General features: G+C 53.6%; 1 protein-coding gene across 1 annotated transcript in view; it reads right to left on the bottom strand.

Annotated features, from left to right (window-relative positions):
• Positions 1 to 3,121: 3,121 nt before the first annotated feature.
• The window catches only part of bcar1 (BCAR1 scaffold protein, Cas family member), a 28,851-nt gene continuing 16,931 nt past the window's right edge, over positions 3,122 to 15,041 (bottom strand). The window contains 7 exon segments of the mRNA XM_084672874.1: positions 3,122 to 3,735; positions 3,903 to 3,989; positions 5,098 to 6,154; positions 6,156 to 6,319; positions 6,552 to 6,586; positions 6,589 to 6,655; positions 9,207 to 9,353. Of these exon segments, the coding sequence (XP_084529000.1) occupies positions 3,220 to 3,735; positions 3,903 to 3,989; positions 5,098 to 6,154; positions 6,156 to 6,319; positions 6,552 to 6,586; positions 6,589 to 6,655; positions 9,207 to 9,353 (2,073 nt within the window). The 3' untranslated portion in view covers positions 3,122 to 3,219.

Here is a 15,041-nt window from a genome sequence, read left to right on the forward strand (position 1 = left end):
GGGTTGGGATAGGGCGCTCTTGAGCGGTGGGCGTACCAGATGGTTGTCAGAAGAAGACCGTAGGTGGCTGGTGGGGGCGTAAGGCTGGAGGAGAGACTTGATGTAGTCGGGTGCAGTTCCGTTTACTGCTCGGAAGGTCAGTACCAGGGTCTTGAATCTGATACGGGCCGTGATGGGAAGCCAGTGGAGGGAGATGAGGAGCGGAGTAACATGGGAGCGTCTGGGTAGATTGAAGACACATAGTATTCCGGAAAGAAAACATCTACTACAGGAAGTGTAGCACAGTACACATGAGGGATCCACTGCCATACTGACAAAACATCTAAACATTTTGACTTGCAGCGTTTACACAATGCCAAAGGGACTTTTCCTTTTGGGGGCACTGACTATTTGTATGAGAAAAGGTTTACATTTTGACTGATGAGTTGTGTGTTTTGGAAGAGATATGACCTTTTGCAGGTGTGCCATCTAGGTTATTTTGGCGACTGTATATATAACTTTGAGAATGTCCTTTTTTTCGAGAGCGATATGAGCGACAGCAATCGACAAATGAACTTTTCATTTTGGGGGCACTGACTATTAATATGAGAAAATGATTTGGTTTTGAAGCATGAGTTAACTGTTTTAGATGAGATATGACCTTTTGAAGGTGATCTATGTAGTTGTGCTGAACCATATAAGCTATTTTGCCAAATGCACTTAGAGCTTTGAGAATGTAATTTCTGTTTCAAGAATTGAGCCAAAGCAATGTAAAGCAAGAAACATTTTGCATTGCTTGGCTACAGTCCAGATTGAGCTGTTTTAGATTGGCGGAGCCGAATATATTATTAAATAATCAAAACCATAATCTGCTTTGTTAACTAACAAATGGCGCAAGATAAAGATCGCTTTAACATAATTAGCTGGAAACTAGTAGGCTGCTCTAAGAATCAGAAAGTGACATTCCACTGTCACTGAGCTGTCTGTTTTGCTAAATACCTCTCAGAGGGCCTCATTATCTTGCACAACCTGTTTATAAGGACAAAACATTTTCTCACATAGATGTTGCATTTTTGTGATATTGTTTTGTATCGTTTTTCTTTTTTTCTTTTTTTACTGTTGCACAACAAATTGCCCTTCTAGTGACATAGCAAAGTTCTACTTTACTTACCAACATACAGAGTTGTATGAAACTGAGTAACATTCCCGTTAGACATCAATAAATAATAATACAATTCTTGATGAACTGATTGAATAACTTATTCGGGGACTAGATTGAGGAATGGCTCCAGGTCACCCTGTTCAGATCATCAACCCTCCATCTCCTCCACTCTTCCTTTCTTCTCCTGACCTGTCCATCCATCCATCCAGTTACATTTACATTTAGCAGACGCTCTTATCCAGAGCGACTTACAGTAAGTACAGGGAGGGACATTCCCCCCCGAGGCAAGTAGGGTGAAGTGCCTTGCCCAAGGACACAACGTCATTTGGCTCGGCCGGGAATCAATCTGGCGACCGATTCCCTCACTGTTCAGCCACCTGACTCCCTCATCCATCTATCCATCCATCCTCCTTGAGTCTGGGTGAAAACTGGTCCACTACTGCCCCCTAGAGAAGGAAACAGCACAGCAGCAACAAGCACAGGGGTCTATCAAACACATTCTTTCATACATTTACAGTAAAGCTCCCTTAACTCCACCCCTGGGTCTTGTCTGGCATGGTCCAGCAGGGGGCAGTGATGGTTGACGAATCAGGCAACCACAATGAGACCCGAGGAACTCTGGAACAGAACAGGGTTCTAGAACACAGCCCTTAGTATTAACTTCTGGAACCCGTCAGTTCCTGACCACCTTGTGGGAGAGAACAGGCAGCACCTTCAGCTTTGTGTCTGGGTGGAGGAAGAGAGGGATCAGGTGTGATGAAGAGGGAAATGAAGAAGCCCTGGCAGGGCTGCACACACAGACAGACAAGGCGCCATGTGCTTTTCAAGAACAAGTCGAGCAGAAATTCAGACTGACTCTTTAATCAAACAGCTGACTCGTCACATTTTTTAAACCGCTTATTTTTTTCCCACATACTGTGCTTGAATCTGTCCATTCTGGAGTCAGTGGAAGAGAGGAGAGAGGGATCCCACCCAATGAGGGGAGAGAGGGGTAGAGAGCAGTCTGGTAACGAGGGGCGTTTTAATCATCAGAGAGATAACAATCATCTCTGGGATTACCATCTCAGTGTCAGGTACTGTCCCTCCCCAGCCCCTACCTATCTCCCTCCCCAGCACCTACCTATCTCCCTCCCCAGCCCCTACTTGTCTCCCTCCCCAGCCCCTACCTGTCTCCCTCCCCAGCCCCTACCTGTCTACCTTCCCCAGCCCCTACCTGTCTCTCCCCCAGCCCCTACCTGTCTACCTCCCCCAGCCCCTACCTGTCTCCCTCCCCAGCCCCTACCTGTCCCCCCCCAGCCCCTACCTGTCTCCCTCCCCAGCCCCTACCTGTCTACCTCCCCCAGCCCCTACCTGTCTCTCCCCAGCCCCTACCTGTCTCCCTCCCCAGCCCCTACCTGTCCCTCCCCAGCCCCTACCTGTCTCTCCCCCAGCCCCTACCTGTCTCTCCCTATCCCCTACCTGTCTCTCCACCTCAGGCTGAGATGAGGGCATGTCTACTATGAGACCCTCCACCTCGGAACCCCATCCGGACAGCAAAGCAGCTACATACATGTAACACGTATGCAGCACATAGGTACAACATACATACACGTCCTTAATCAATGCATTATAACAATAATGATAACAATTATCATATTCAGATCAATAATTACAGTATAGCAATAATAATAATAATAATCATCATGATGGGATATTGTCTAAAAACTACATTAGGTTGAATTTTTTTCCGTAAGATTTCAAAAACATATATATATATATATATATATAGAGAGAGAGAGAAAGTCTTTTTTCTGTCCCTATATCGAGAGTAGCTTCAATATGTACAGTGATTATTTTACAACCGATGGCCCAGACCATTCAGGTAGGTGTCTCTACAGTAATAGGCCCAGGAGGAGGAGGAGGGGGGGGGGGAGCAGGGATGAGGCGTTTCTGGGGGTGGGGGCACAGGGGGGGTCCTCTGAGAAGGTCCGGTTCCAGAGAGGGGGGCGGGGGGGGGTCTGTGGGAGCCTCCAGTCCAGGGGGGGGGGTGTGCCTCTGGTGCCCCCCCCCCCCCCACTCCCGCTCCGCGCTCCAGGGGCTTACATGGCAAGCAGCTGGCCCAGCACCATCCGGAACTGCTGCGTGGTCCCCGCCAGCTCCCGCACGCGCTCCGTCATGTCGCGGGCGGCGCCTGGGGACGGGTACTGCAGCGCTGCCGTCTTGGTGCTCACCACGATGTCCTTCAGTTTGTCGCACAGCGCGTTGCTGTGCTGCGCCACCCTGGAGCGCACCTCCGGGGACTTGGCCTGGCGCGACAACGTGTCCCCGATGAACACCAGCTTGTGGGCGCTGAGGATGACGAACTTGCTGTGGGCCACGAAGATCTTGGGCGGCTGGTTGGAGGAGATGGAGGTGAAGAAGGCGTCGATGGCGTTGTTGAGCGTGGTCACGTTTGCCTCGCACTGCTCCGAGTAGAAGAGGAGGAGCTGCCGGTCGCCTGTGCACAGCCTCGACCTCTGATTGGAAGCCGGGTACTGCGGGGGCGGAGTCCAGCCCGAGATGTCGTTGTTGATTGGACGGCTGACTTCCTGCTCCAGGCGCTCAAACTGTTTCAGCTGCAACAGGAGGCAGGGAAACGTGAATACCTCGGTTATGTTTAGAATGTTCCTACACACATCAATACATTGGCGTATATGAGCCTCTGGCAAGCCCTTTGAGACTATGGCCGTAAAAATAGGCTCCATAAATACACGTCATGGATTTGACGCGTCTGCAGACCAACCTGCTGGTGCTCCAGATGGGGCTTGTGGCGGATGATGCTGCCCTTCTCCAGAAGCTGTTTCTGGTTCTTCTCAAACTCTTCTTTACCCTGCAGGACACGACCCAGAGCAGAGGCTTAGCGACACACGCCAAGAGAGATGGAAGGATGGACAGATGGATAGGTAGATGGATAGATAGATCAACAGATGGATAAATCAATAGATGGATAGATCAATAGATAGATAAATGGATAGACAGATATATCTGAAAAAATAGGAGGATGGATGAATCGACGAGTGGATGGATGAATAGGCGGATAGATACAAAAGATGGATGGATGGGAGCTAACTGTATTGAACTGTCTCCACCAACTAGCTGCCATTTTATGAATTAAATCCACAACTCCAACCCGGAGCTTCTAATCCCAGTAAGGACCCTGTGGTAGTGTTCCTGTTTGTCCAGCAGGGGGCAGTGTGATCCTGCAGCACTGTGAAGCAGCTCAGGGAGCTGGGCTGGTCACAGTTCTGGAGCTGGCTGGAGGTACTCTCACAGTCACTGTGTGGCTTCCAGGGGGGTATTCCAGAAAGCAGGTTATGTGACATACCCGGGTAAATTAACTACCCAGTTGACACCCAGCGTTGTAGCAACATTGCCAGTAGGTTGCTGCAACATTGTGACTCAGCTGGTGGGTTAACTTACCAGGTTATGTTGCATAACCTGCTTTCTGGAATACCCCCCAGATAACTGCATAGAACTGTCAATATTTGTGTTACGTTTTAATAATAAAAAAAAACAAGGGTCAGTAAAAATGTCATTTTCAACAACTTTCTCTGAAGGCTTGTGAATGAATTTCCCAACGCCAACTAGAGACCTAGCCACGTAACCCTGTGTCGGGTGAGCATGTGTCCTTGTCAGGTGTGACTCAGTCATTCTGTGAGGCCTGCTAGCATGTCCATACCTGCCCAGCAGCAGAGAGATGGGGGGGGGGGGGGGAGGGGATATTTGTGTAGCATGTTGAGCAACATGCTTCCACATGCAGTAAGGAAGATGGATGATGATACCTGCAGCATATGCATCACACCAGACAGAGTCTGTGTGTGTGTGTGTGTGTGTGTGGCCCACATAGAGGTTCTGGCGATGATCGAGATGCAGTCTAGGGACACTCCATGTGTGTGTGTGTGCGTGAGCATGTGTGTGTGTGCAGGTGAGCGTGTTACCTGCAGGTGGACGTAGTCGTAGTCCTCCATCCAGCCCTCCTCCGTGGTCTCGTAGGGCCGATCCGGGGCCTCCTCCTCCGACGTGAACTTGGGCGGGGAGGGCAGGGGGCGGGACTGGATGTTGGCTCTCTCCGGCGCCCCCGTCTGGTAGGCGGCGAGGTTGCTATTGGCCAGCGGCTCGGCGGCCTGGGGCAGAGGCGGCAGCGGGAGCTGCTGCTTATTGGTCCGTTTGAACAACAGCGTGGCGTTGCCGTGGAGAAAGGATGCCAGCTGCTTGGTGTCGTCCGGAACGCTCCGGGCGCACATGACCAGGCGGTCCAAGTCGTCCTGGCCGGCGGGGGGCGTGGCCAGGGCCAGGCTGGAGGGCACCCAGCCCAGCGCGTCCAGGGCCTGGCTGTGTCGGACCAGGCCCTGGAACACCTCCTCCATCTTGGCCACCTGGCGTCCCAGCTTGGCCTGCAGCGAGCGGTCGGTGGCCTGGGCGGCGTTGGCCACCGCGCCCCGGGAGAACTCGAGCAGGTCGCGCACGGCGGCGCGCACGCGCTCCACCGCCTGGCGCAGGGCGGGCAGGCTGCTCTCCATCTGGGCGGGGCTCCGCCAGGCGCCGGAGATGAAGGACATGAGGAGGGAGACGGAGGACTCCACCCCCTGCTGGAGGCGGGACAGGCGCTCCATGGCCTGCTCCAGGTCCAGCATCAGGGGGGCGTGGCCGGGGGCGGGGCCAGACTCCCTGACGGGCACCATGTCCAGGGAGGAGGAGGAGGAGAGGTTGCTGCGCGTGCTGCCCGTCGACGAGGCGGAGAGGCGCTTGAAGGAGTTGCCCAGCTCCTCGCCGCTCGCCGCCGCCGCCGCGTCTCGGACCACCTGCGGCGGGACGTCGTACACGTAGTCTCCGGAATCCTCGGCGGCGCCGCCGGGGGCGGAGCGCTCCCGGGGGAAGTCGTACACGTCCTGGCTGGACTGGGGGGCTGGGCCTCCCTTGCGCAGGCTGGCGGGGATGTCGTACACTTCCTGGTTGTCGTGGCCGGCGCCGTCGCCGCGGCGCTTGCCGGTGAGGGGTGGGGGGGACGTCGTAGACGTCCTCGGGGATGGGGGGGTCGTAGGCCGCCTGGGGGTCGGACACGCCCTTCAGCTTGGCGAAGTGGGGGGGCACGTCGTACGTCTCTTCTCTCATTGGCCCGTCTGGGATGTCCTTACTGACAGAGGGGGGGAAGTCATACACCTGTGGGGGGGGGGGGGGGAGGCATGAAGAGGTAACATTAATATTCATTAATATATATTTTTTTTTATTCATTACTACTATTGATTCTAGTAGAATCAACACGTGAACGGATCTGCTGAAGACTCCCTGTCTCGGAGACACAAAGGCTCCTTGGGGCTGTGCAGGGATTTCCTATTGGTTGGGAGGGCAACGCACTCCATGAGAGGCTCTCCTATTGGCTGGGAGGCCTCACCGTGTGCTGTGAGATGAGCTGGCTCTTGTCTGTGATTGGGGGATGTCATAGATGTCCTGGCCACTAGGAGGGCCTTTCACAGCCATGGGGGGCGTGTCATACACCTGGGGGGGAGGGGCATGATGAGAAGACGCACACACGTGCACACCAACACACAACATGATGACTTCCTCACTCAGCACAATGAAAGTCTCAGACAATCCAAAACTGTGTCAGGCGCACACAATCCGACGTGGGCCGGTACAAACACACACATATGAACACACACACACACACACACACACATCTAATCACCATCAGCTAGCAGCACTGTTTTGTGTGTGCAGGAGAGTCTATTGAAGAGAGCATATTAAACAGGAAGAACTAATTAAATCAAGCTTTGGAGGACCTGCTGGTTTAATCCTGGGTAATTTGAAATGTGTCTGGAGGAGGGAGGGAGGGAGGGAGGGAGGGAGGGAGGGAGGGAGGGAGGGAGGGAGGGAGGGAGGGAGGGAGGGAGGGAGGGAGGGAGGGAAGGAGGGAGGGAGGGAAGGAGGGAGGGAGGGAGGGAGGGAGGGAGGGAGGGAGAAATGGGAAGGGGGAAAAGGAGGGAGGGATGTAGGGAATGAGAAAAGGGAGGGAGGAATTCTGCCCATTTTGTCCTCTAATCTCCTCTCTCCCATGGGGGCCCTCTTCTCTCTGCTGCCATTCCTGTCCTCCCCCCTCCACCTCCTCCCCCTCTCCCTCCCCCTCCCCTTCCAGCATGGGGCCAGACAGTGGAGTTATTGAGGTTGGGTCTGAGAAGAGGTCAAGCAGAGCACTGATACACACACGATATGTGACACCCCCCATCCTCCCTCTCCCTCTCCTCTCCTCTCTCTCTCTGTCTCTCTCTCTCTCTCCCTCCCCCCTCTCTCCCCCTCTCCCACACTGAGGAATGACTTCCTGTCTGACTCCCTGACACGCACACAGCCAGGGTACAGCAGTGGAGCAGGACCAACGCTGCACAACACACACACACACACACACACACACACATACAGTGTACAGTACAGTACACCCACACACTACACACACAATACACGCATGCGCACACATTTACAGTGCACATGCGCACATATACTGTACATGCACACACACACACACGCCTACATACACATGCATACACACACATATATATACACGTACCATACACACACACAAGCACACAGACATATACACACACTTACAGACATGCATACATACACAAGCATGCACACACACTCTCGACAGTAGACTGAACCTCTGGGCTGGTGATGTTAGTGGAGGAGATGAGCAATGTGTTCCATGCGTTGTCTGCATGTTTAAACAATCTTTACGTCGTCCCGACTCCTCCTCCTGCATCGCTTCCCTCCCTCCCTCTCTCTTTCTTTCTACCTCCCTCCCTCCCTCCCTCCCTCCCTCCCTCCCTCCCTCCCTCCCTCCCTCCCTCCCTCCCTCCCTCCCTCCCTCCCTCCCTCCCTCCCTCCCTCCCTCCCTCCCTCCCTCCCTCCCTCCCTCCCTCCCTCTCTCTTTCTCCCTGCCTCCCTCCCTCCCCCCCCCCCTGCCTCCCTCCCTCCCTCTCCCTCCCCCTGCCTCCCTCTCCCTCCCCCTGCCTCCCTCCCTCCCTCCCCCTGCCTCTCTCCCTCCATCTATTTTCACGATGCATCTCACTTCATCTCCACGCCCCCATCTCAAAAAACCAGAGGCAATTCATTCCTCCTCGAGCTTCTGTATCCTTAGCATTAGCAGCCCCTTGTCCTTAGCAGTGCTCCACCAGAGGGACCAGTCCTGGTGAGATCTCTACATCGGGCCCATGGAGGTCCATCTCTCTGGCCTCTCTGGCTTGGGGGAAGGAGAGACATCAGCCAAGTCCAGGCCCCTTTTCACTTTGTCTCTCCATCTCTCTCCCACTCTCTCTAATTTCTCCCCCCCCCCCAGTCCCTGCCCACTCCCCCGTTCCCTCACTTCATCCCTCCCCCCTCTCCCCCCCCCCCCCCCCCCCCCACCGTGCCCAGCATCCAGCCGCAGGTTCTCCTCTGCTGAGACGTAGCGCCCGTGACCTTTACTGCAGGAGCACGGCCTGTCAGCGCGCGGCCTCCCTGTCTGCTCCACCAGCCGGAGCGTGCGTGCGTGCGTGAGCCTGAGAGTGTGTGCTGGAGGCAGTGAAGACACAGCACACCCCCCCCCCCCTCCACACACACACACACACACACACACAGTGGATCACCTTCAGCTGCAGACTGGGATGTTCAGGCTCCCAAAGCTTTCTGCTACGTGTGAAAAAAACGCTTCTCTTTTGTCTCCTCGGCGCCTCCAGACACAGAAACAGCTCCCTCCTTCCAACTCTCCCTCCCCTCCTTCCCACTCTCCCTCCCTCCCTCGCTCCCTCTCTCAATCCGTCCCTGCCTCCCTGCCAGGAATGAAGGACCTCTTCTAAAAATAGCTATGAAGTCAGACAGATGCCCTGAGTTAACACGCACACACAGAAACACAAGGGGATACTCAATATTCCCAACACATCAAATGATGATGTGAGACACTCACGTATGAGTGTGAGTGTGTATCTTGGATTTCGAAAACGTGTGTGTGTGTGTGTGTGAGTGTGTGTGTGTGCGTGTGTGTGAGTGTGTGTGTGTGTGTGTGCGTGCGTCTCACCTGCTGGTTGTACTGAGCGCGTGTGGGGGGAACATCGTAGATGTCCTGAGAGGGGAGGAGGTGTCGCGGGGGGACGTCGTACTCGTCCTGCTCAGCCTTCCCCGTGTCGTACACGTACACCTGACCCACCCTGGTGGGAACCACCACCTGGAGATGGAGGGAGAGAGGGAGGGAGGGGGGAGGGAGGGAGGGATAGAAGGTTAATCATGCTCTGGGGTACTTGACCAGCTACAGTATCTTCCAGGGTGAAAGTATACAGTATGATGCACGTAATATGTCATATGAGATGAATGTCGTTTCATTGTAACTTGCTTAACTACATGCTCTTATGGTTCTTCCCTTTGGCACTTATTTTTGGGTTGTTCACAATGTGTGCTTCTTGTTTTGGCTACCCACAATGCTTTGGGGCTTGTTGTTTTGTTGTTATGATCAGTGACCTATGCACTTTGTAAAGCTCTCTCTTGGAAGTCGCTTTGGATAAAAGCGTCTGCCAAATGAATACATGTAAATATGTCCATATGTATCGATAGATAGATGTAGAGTAAGATAAATAGACAGAGAGACAGACAGACAGACACACATATACACAATACGCCCCAGTGTCATGTCGGTCTCTATGATGCCACTATGCTCGTCTGCGCTCGGTCTCCCTCCAGTCACACCCTCCCAGACACTGTCTGCTCCAGCCTGCCTCATCGTCTGACCTCGCTTCAGCTCCAGCCTGCCTCATCGTCTGACCTCGCTTCAGCTCCAGCCTGCCTCATCGTCTGACCTTGCTTCAGCTCCAGCCTGCCTCATCGTCTGACCTCAACACAGCTCCAGCCTGCCTCATCGTCTGACCTCAACACAGCTCCAGCCTGCCTTGAGGAGTCCGACCTCGCCACAGCTCCGTCTCTGCGACCCCTGACCCCTAGAGTCCCCCCCTCCTTCCCCCACACCCCAACTGACAGAGTTTTGGACGAGGTCAGGGCCCAGGCTGTAACAACAGAATAGGGGTCCTGGCAGGTTGTCGTGGGAACAGGGGCGGTCCTATTGTGTGTCTGTTAAAACGCAGTATTATAGTCTCAGGCTAGAGTCAACTGTCTCGTCTGGGAAAGAGAAACAAGCTGCCTAGCATACACACACGCATATGCGCGCACACGCAAAACCCACACCGTATCATCCTACACCATAACACTTTCAGACTCTGGTGAAATTAAGTTTGGCAGCAATATTAGTACTTGAGGTCCTGTTTCTGTATGTATGTGCTCCCTCTGATTTCCTGTAATCTCGGCTAGCGATCAATCAGCCCCAGGCCAGGATGATACCAGTCAGGAAATGCTATCTGTCCTCCAATCAGAAACATTTATCTTTCATCGAATCATGAGTTGCTCTAAGGCCACTGGTCAGGACAGATATCTCAGATCATCCCTCTTGGCTACCAACGTGGTGCACTGTCATAAACGACTGCATCAAACACACACACACACTCCTGGCTATATCGGCCATGTTGGCTAGACAGATGGGTTCTATAATACTGAGGGCATGGATTCACACTCGACAACACAGAGAACGAAATCCACTAGTTATCAATAAGCTAGAATGGACGAGCACTAAAAGCAATCCAATCTCCATTTAGCTAGATGGACGCAAGCACACACATGCTTGGAGAGGGACAACCCTTCTCCCTGATCTTCTCATCTCACACACACCAGAACCCACCAGAACCCACCAGAACCCACCAGAACACACCAGAACACACGGAACAAAAGATTGAAATCCTCCCCAGGTCTGTGTTCCTCCTTTCTGTCTCTAACCTTCCTGCTTCTACTCCCCCTCCCCCTCTCTTCCCCCTCCTCTCTCCTCCCCCTCCTCTCCTCCTCCACCTCCTCTCCTCCTCCCCTTCCTTCCCTCTCTCCTCCTCCCCCTCCCTCTCTCCTCCCCCTCCTCTCCTCCTCCTCTCCCTCCTTCCTTCTCTCCTCCTCCCCCTCCTCCCCCTCCTCCCCTTCCCGCCCTTCTCTGCATCCCCCTCCTCCCCCTCCTCTGCTCCCTCCCTCCCTCCCTCCTTCCCTGCTCTGCAGTGTGTGTGTAAATAAGATCTTTCTCTTCAGGTGGAGCCACTTTCACACACGTTTACACACCGCAGGGGTCTCAACTTACACATCCCGGGACACACACTTCCACACACTCTCTCACACACACTCTCTCACACACACACACTTCCATACACTCTCTCACACACACTCTCTCACACACACACAATTCCACACACTCTCTCACACACATTTCCACATACTCTCTCTCACACACACACCCATAGAAGTCAAATAAAACATTTGTCCCATGAAAAACAGAAATCCCACACACTTATCGACACGGTAAACTTGTCACAACACATACACACCACTCACACACACATACATACACACACACACAGTGTGTCTCACTCACAAACCACACTCTGCTACAGTTTATGTAACACAATTGCACACCCAAAAACAAACACACACACATTGACAGTGAGCGTTTGCGAGGTTATTGACAGGTCTAAGTGACAGGCAGAGATCTAGCAGTTAACTGGTTCCTGTATCGACCCGGCCTAATGATCAGCTAACAGGATTAAACCCAGCCCTCGTCCTCATCACCCCTGACCAACCACTGTTCCAGGTGCTGTTGGTGTTCCTGCATGTGTTTGTGTGTGTGTGTTTGTGTGTGTGTGTGTAAGTGTGTGTGTGTGTGTGTGTGAGCGTGTGCACTAGTAACCTCCTAAAAGCAGCTAGCATAGCTGAGGTGGATCAATATCATGAATGATCAATGAGGCTCAGGGGTAAACCTATGGGTATGTGTGTGTGTGTGTGTGTGAGTGTGTATGTGTGCTGGGGGATGTGGCCTGATGTGCTGGTGGTGGTGGTGCTGGTGGTGGGGGGCATCAGGGGTATGTGTCCTGGCTAATCAATACTGGTGAAAGGTTTTTGTCAATGAAGAGGGCCTGTGGGGGGGGGGGGGGTGGCACTCCACCAGCTGTGACATCATTCAGTCAGCGTTCTATCCGCCCAGGTTGAGGATGACGTTAGCGGTGAAGGGGTTGTGTGTGTATGTGTGTGTGTGTGAGTGTGTGTGGACAGTGTTCTCCGACCAGCCTGTCACCAGCCAACAGCTCCTCTCATTCAGACTCTGCTATAGCAGGGGTCGCCACAGTGACAGGAACAGATTGCGGGCCTCCACCCTCACATCTAGTCCGGACCCCTCTACCCCCGTCCAGCTGAGAGACCCCCCAAACCCTGACCCCACCCCCCAACACTGACGTCTGACAGATGAACCCCTTAGTGACCCCTGGCAACTGAGTCAAATGAATCAATTAGAGGTAGCAACTCAACTGCTGCAGTATAGGACTAAAGTAGAACCTTCAATAGCATTGTTCCTGTTACTGTTACTGCATCTTGACCTGGCCTGCTGTACCAGAATGTATATCATGATCTGATGTCTGTTAGAGAGGGTGTAACACGGGGATAACACAGGCTGAACCAGAACACGCGTGTAACATAAACCAGAACATGCTAGTAGCGTGAACCACAACACACTAGCAACATAAACCAGAATGCGCTAGTCATGTGAACGCATGGAAAGCGATAAGAGCCATATAAGGCTAGCAGGAAGTGTTTGTGTGTGACCGGGGTCACTGGGAGAGTTGAGACTGGCTAGCAGCAGGCACCCTAGGGGCCAAAGTCCTTACACGCACACTCAGGAGGGCTGAGCTGAAGGAACTTCACACACTGTTTTGTCGGAGGATTAAAATTCATGAACACGCATACACACACTCACTTACACACAGTCACTTACACACACACACACACACACAAACAATTCCCTCCAGCCTTAAGGGAGGCCATCTGTGGCACAAGCTGGGCCATTCTCTTTCATGGGGGGTGGAGGAGGGGGGGGGGGGGTTATTGTAAGGAGGGGGGCTGTGTGCTGGCATGCAGGAGTCATTGTTCAGCAGATGACCTTCTCCCCTTCTGTCACCTCCCTCCCCCTTTCTCTCTCTCTCTGTCGATCTTTCTCTCTTTCTCTCTTTCTCTCTTTCTCCCTCCCTCCCTCCCTCCCGTCTCGTCTCGTCCGTCTACCTGTCCATCCTGTGGTGTTGTTCTGGCCCTGTTCATCCCAGAGCTGTGGCTGACCGCTGGCTGAACTGACGGGGGCCAACACTGAGCTCTGAGGATGCTCGACGGAGCTCAGACCTCTGGCTTTTCTCTGGGTTTCGTCCCGTATTTGAATCTCTACCCTTGGTGGTCTGCACCTCTCTGTGTCACTGCCCGTCTCTGGAGGAAGAGGCATCCCTCACTGACTTGCTCCTCACAGGGTTTCCTCCATTTTCTCGCTCTCTCACTTTTCACGGGTGTTTTTCCTCAAGTGTTCCTTGAGGGTTTAGGTTGGTATGGGTATATGTGAAGCCCTCTGTGAAATCGAATTGAATTTGTCTTCTGTGCTAGGATTATCTAGTCTGATGACCTCCACGAGGTTGCCCCTCTGTCTGTCTGTCTGCCTGTCTGTCTGTCTGCCTGCCTGCCTGCCTGCCTGCCTGCCTGCCTGCCTGCCTGCCTGCCTGTATGTATGTCTGCCTGTCTGTATGTATGTATGTATGTATGTATGTATGTATGTATGTATGTATGTATGTATGTATGTATGTATGTATGTATGTATGTATGTATGTATGTATGTATGTCTGCCTGTCTGTCTGTCTGTCTGTCTGTCTGTCTGTCTGCCTGTCTGAGCACCATGGCACGCAGCCCCCCTGCCCATCCTAGCCTGCCGTCACACCACCTGGTGCCCTGTGGCAGCGTTGGGTTTAGCCTCGGGTGGGTCGCATGGACGGGCCGTTTGGTGGTGGTGGGGGGGGGGGGGCAGTCTGGCATGAGGTGGGTGGGGGCGGCTGCATGGCTCCTGAACCCAGGGTGGGGTGGGGGGGGGGGGGGTTCTACTAATCTGCTAAGACGCCCTGGACAGCCCCCAGCTCGGAGCCACATGCCCCACATAGCTGGGCCAGAGGGCCGGGGAGGAGCTGGGGGAAGGGGGCTGTGTGTGTGTGTAGGAGGGGGGCAGTGTGTGTGTGTGTGTGTGGGGGGGGGCAGTGTGTGTGTGCGTGTAGAGCAACACTCTACTGCTGCCCACATCTGTGACAGTGTCTTACTCCAGATTCCCCTCGTTCAGTTGCTTCATCTCTTCTCTCTGTCCATCCCCGCCCCCCATCCCTCTCTCTTTCTTCTCTCTCTTTCTAGTGCACTGCCTTTCTATCCCTCTTTCCATCGCTCTCTCATCACCTGGCAACGCCAGCTTCAGGTCTGAGCCCTTCTCCGGCCCCTCTGCGCTCAGGACAGCGTTACCGTGGAAACGCAGGGAGGAAGATAGGAGCTCTAGTGGTGACAAACTGGACCGGCACAGGACAATCCCTCACGACTGTCTGTGTGTGTTAGTGTGTGTGAGCGTGTGTGTGTGAACGTATGTGTGTGTGTGTGAGCATGAGTGTGTGAGCACGTGTGTATGTGACCATGTGTGTGTGTGGTGTGTGTATGTTTGAGCGTGTGTGTGTGTGTGTAGTGTGTGTGGGTGTGTGTGTGCAGTGTGTGTGGGTGTGCGTGTGGTGTGTGAGCTCCTTGTCTTCCAGAACAAAGGCGGTCCAGACGTCTGTGATCTCTGATAGCCCTGCTCTTTGATGAGGCCTGAGGGCCACTTACTCCCCACACCGCCCTCACACTGGGTGTGTGTGTGCTGTGCGTGTGTGTGCACATGTGTATGTGTGTGTATATGTGGGGGAATATGTGTGTACCATGTGTGTGTGTGTGTGCGGTGTGTATGTGT

The sequence above is a fragment of the Hypomesus nipponensis genome, chromosome 14, assembly GCF_054491055.1.
Source record: "Hypomesus nipponensis isolate SF chromosome 14, ASM5449105v1, whole genome shotgun sequence".
Lineage (NCBI taxonomy): Eukaryota > Metazoa > Chordata > Actinopteri > Osmeriformes > Osmeridae > Hypomesus > Hypomesus nipponensis.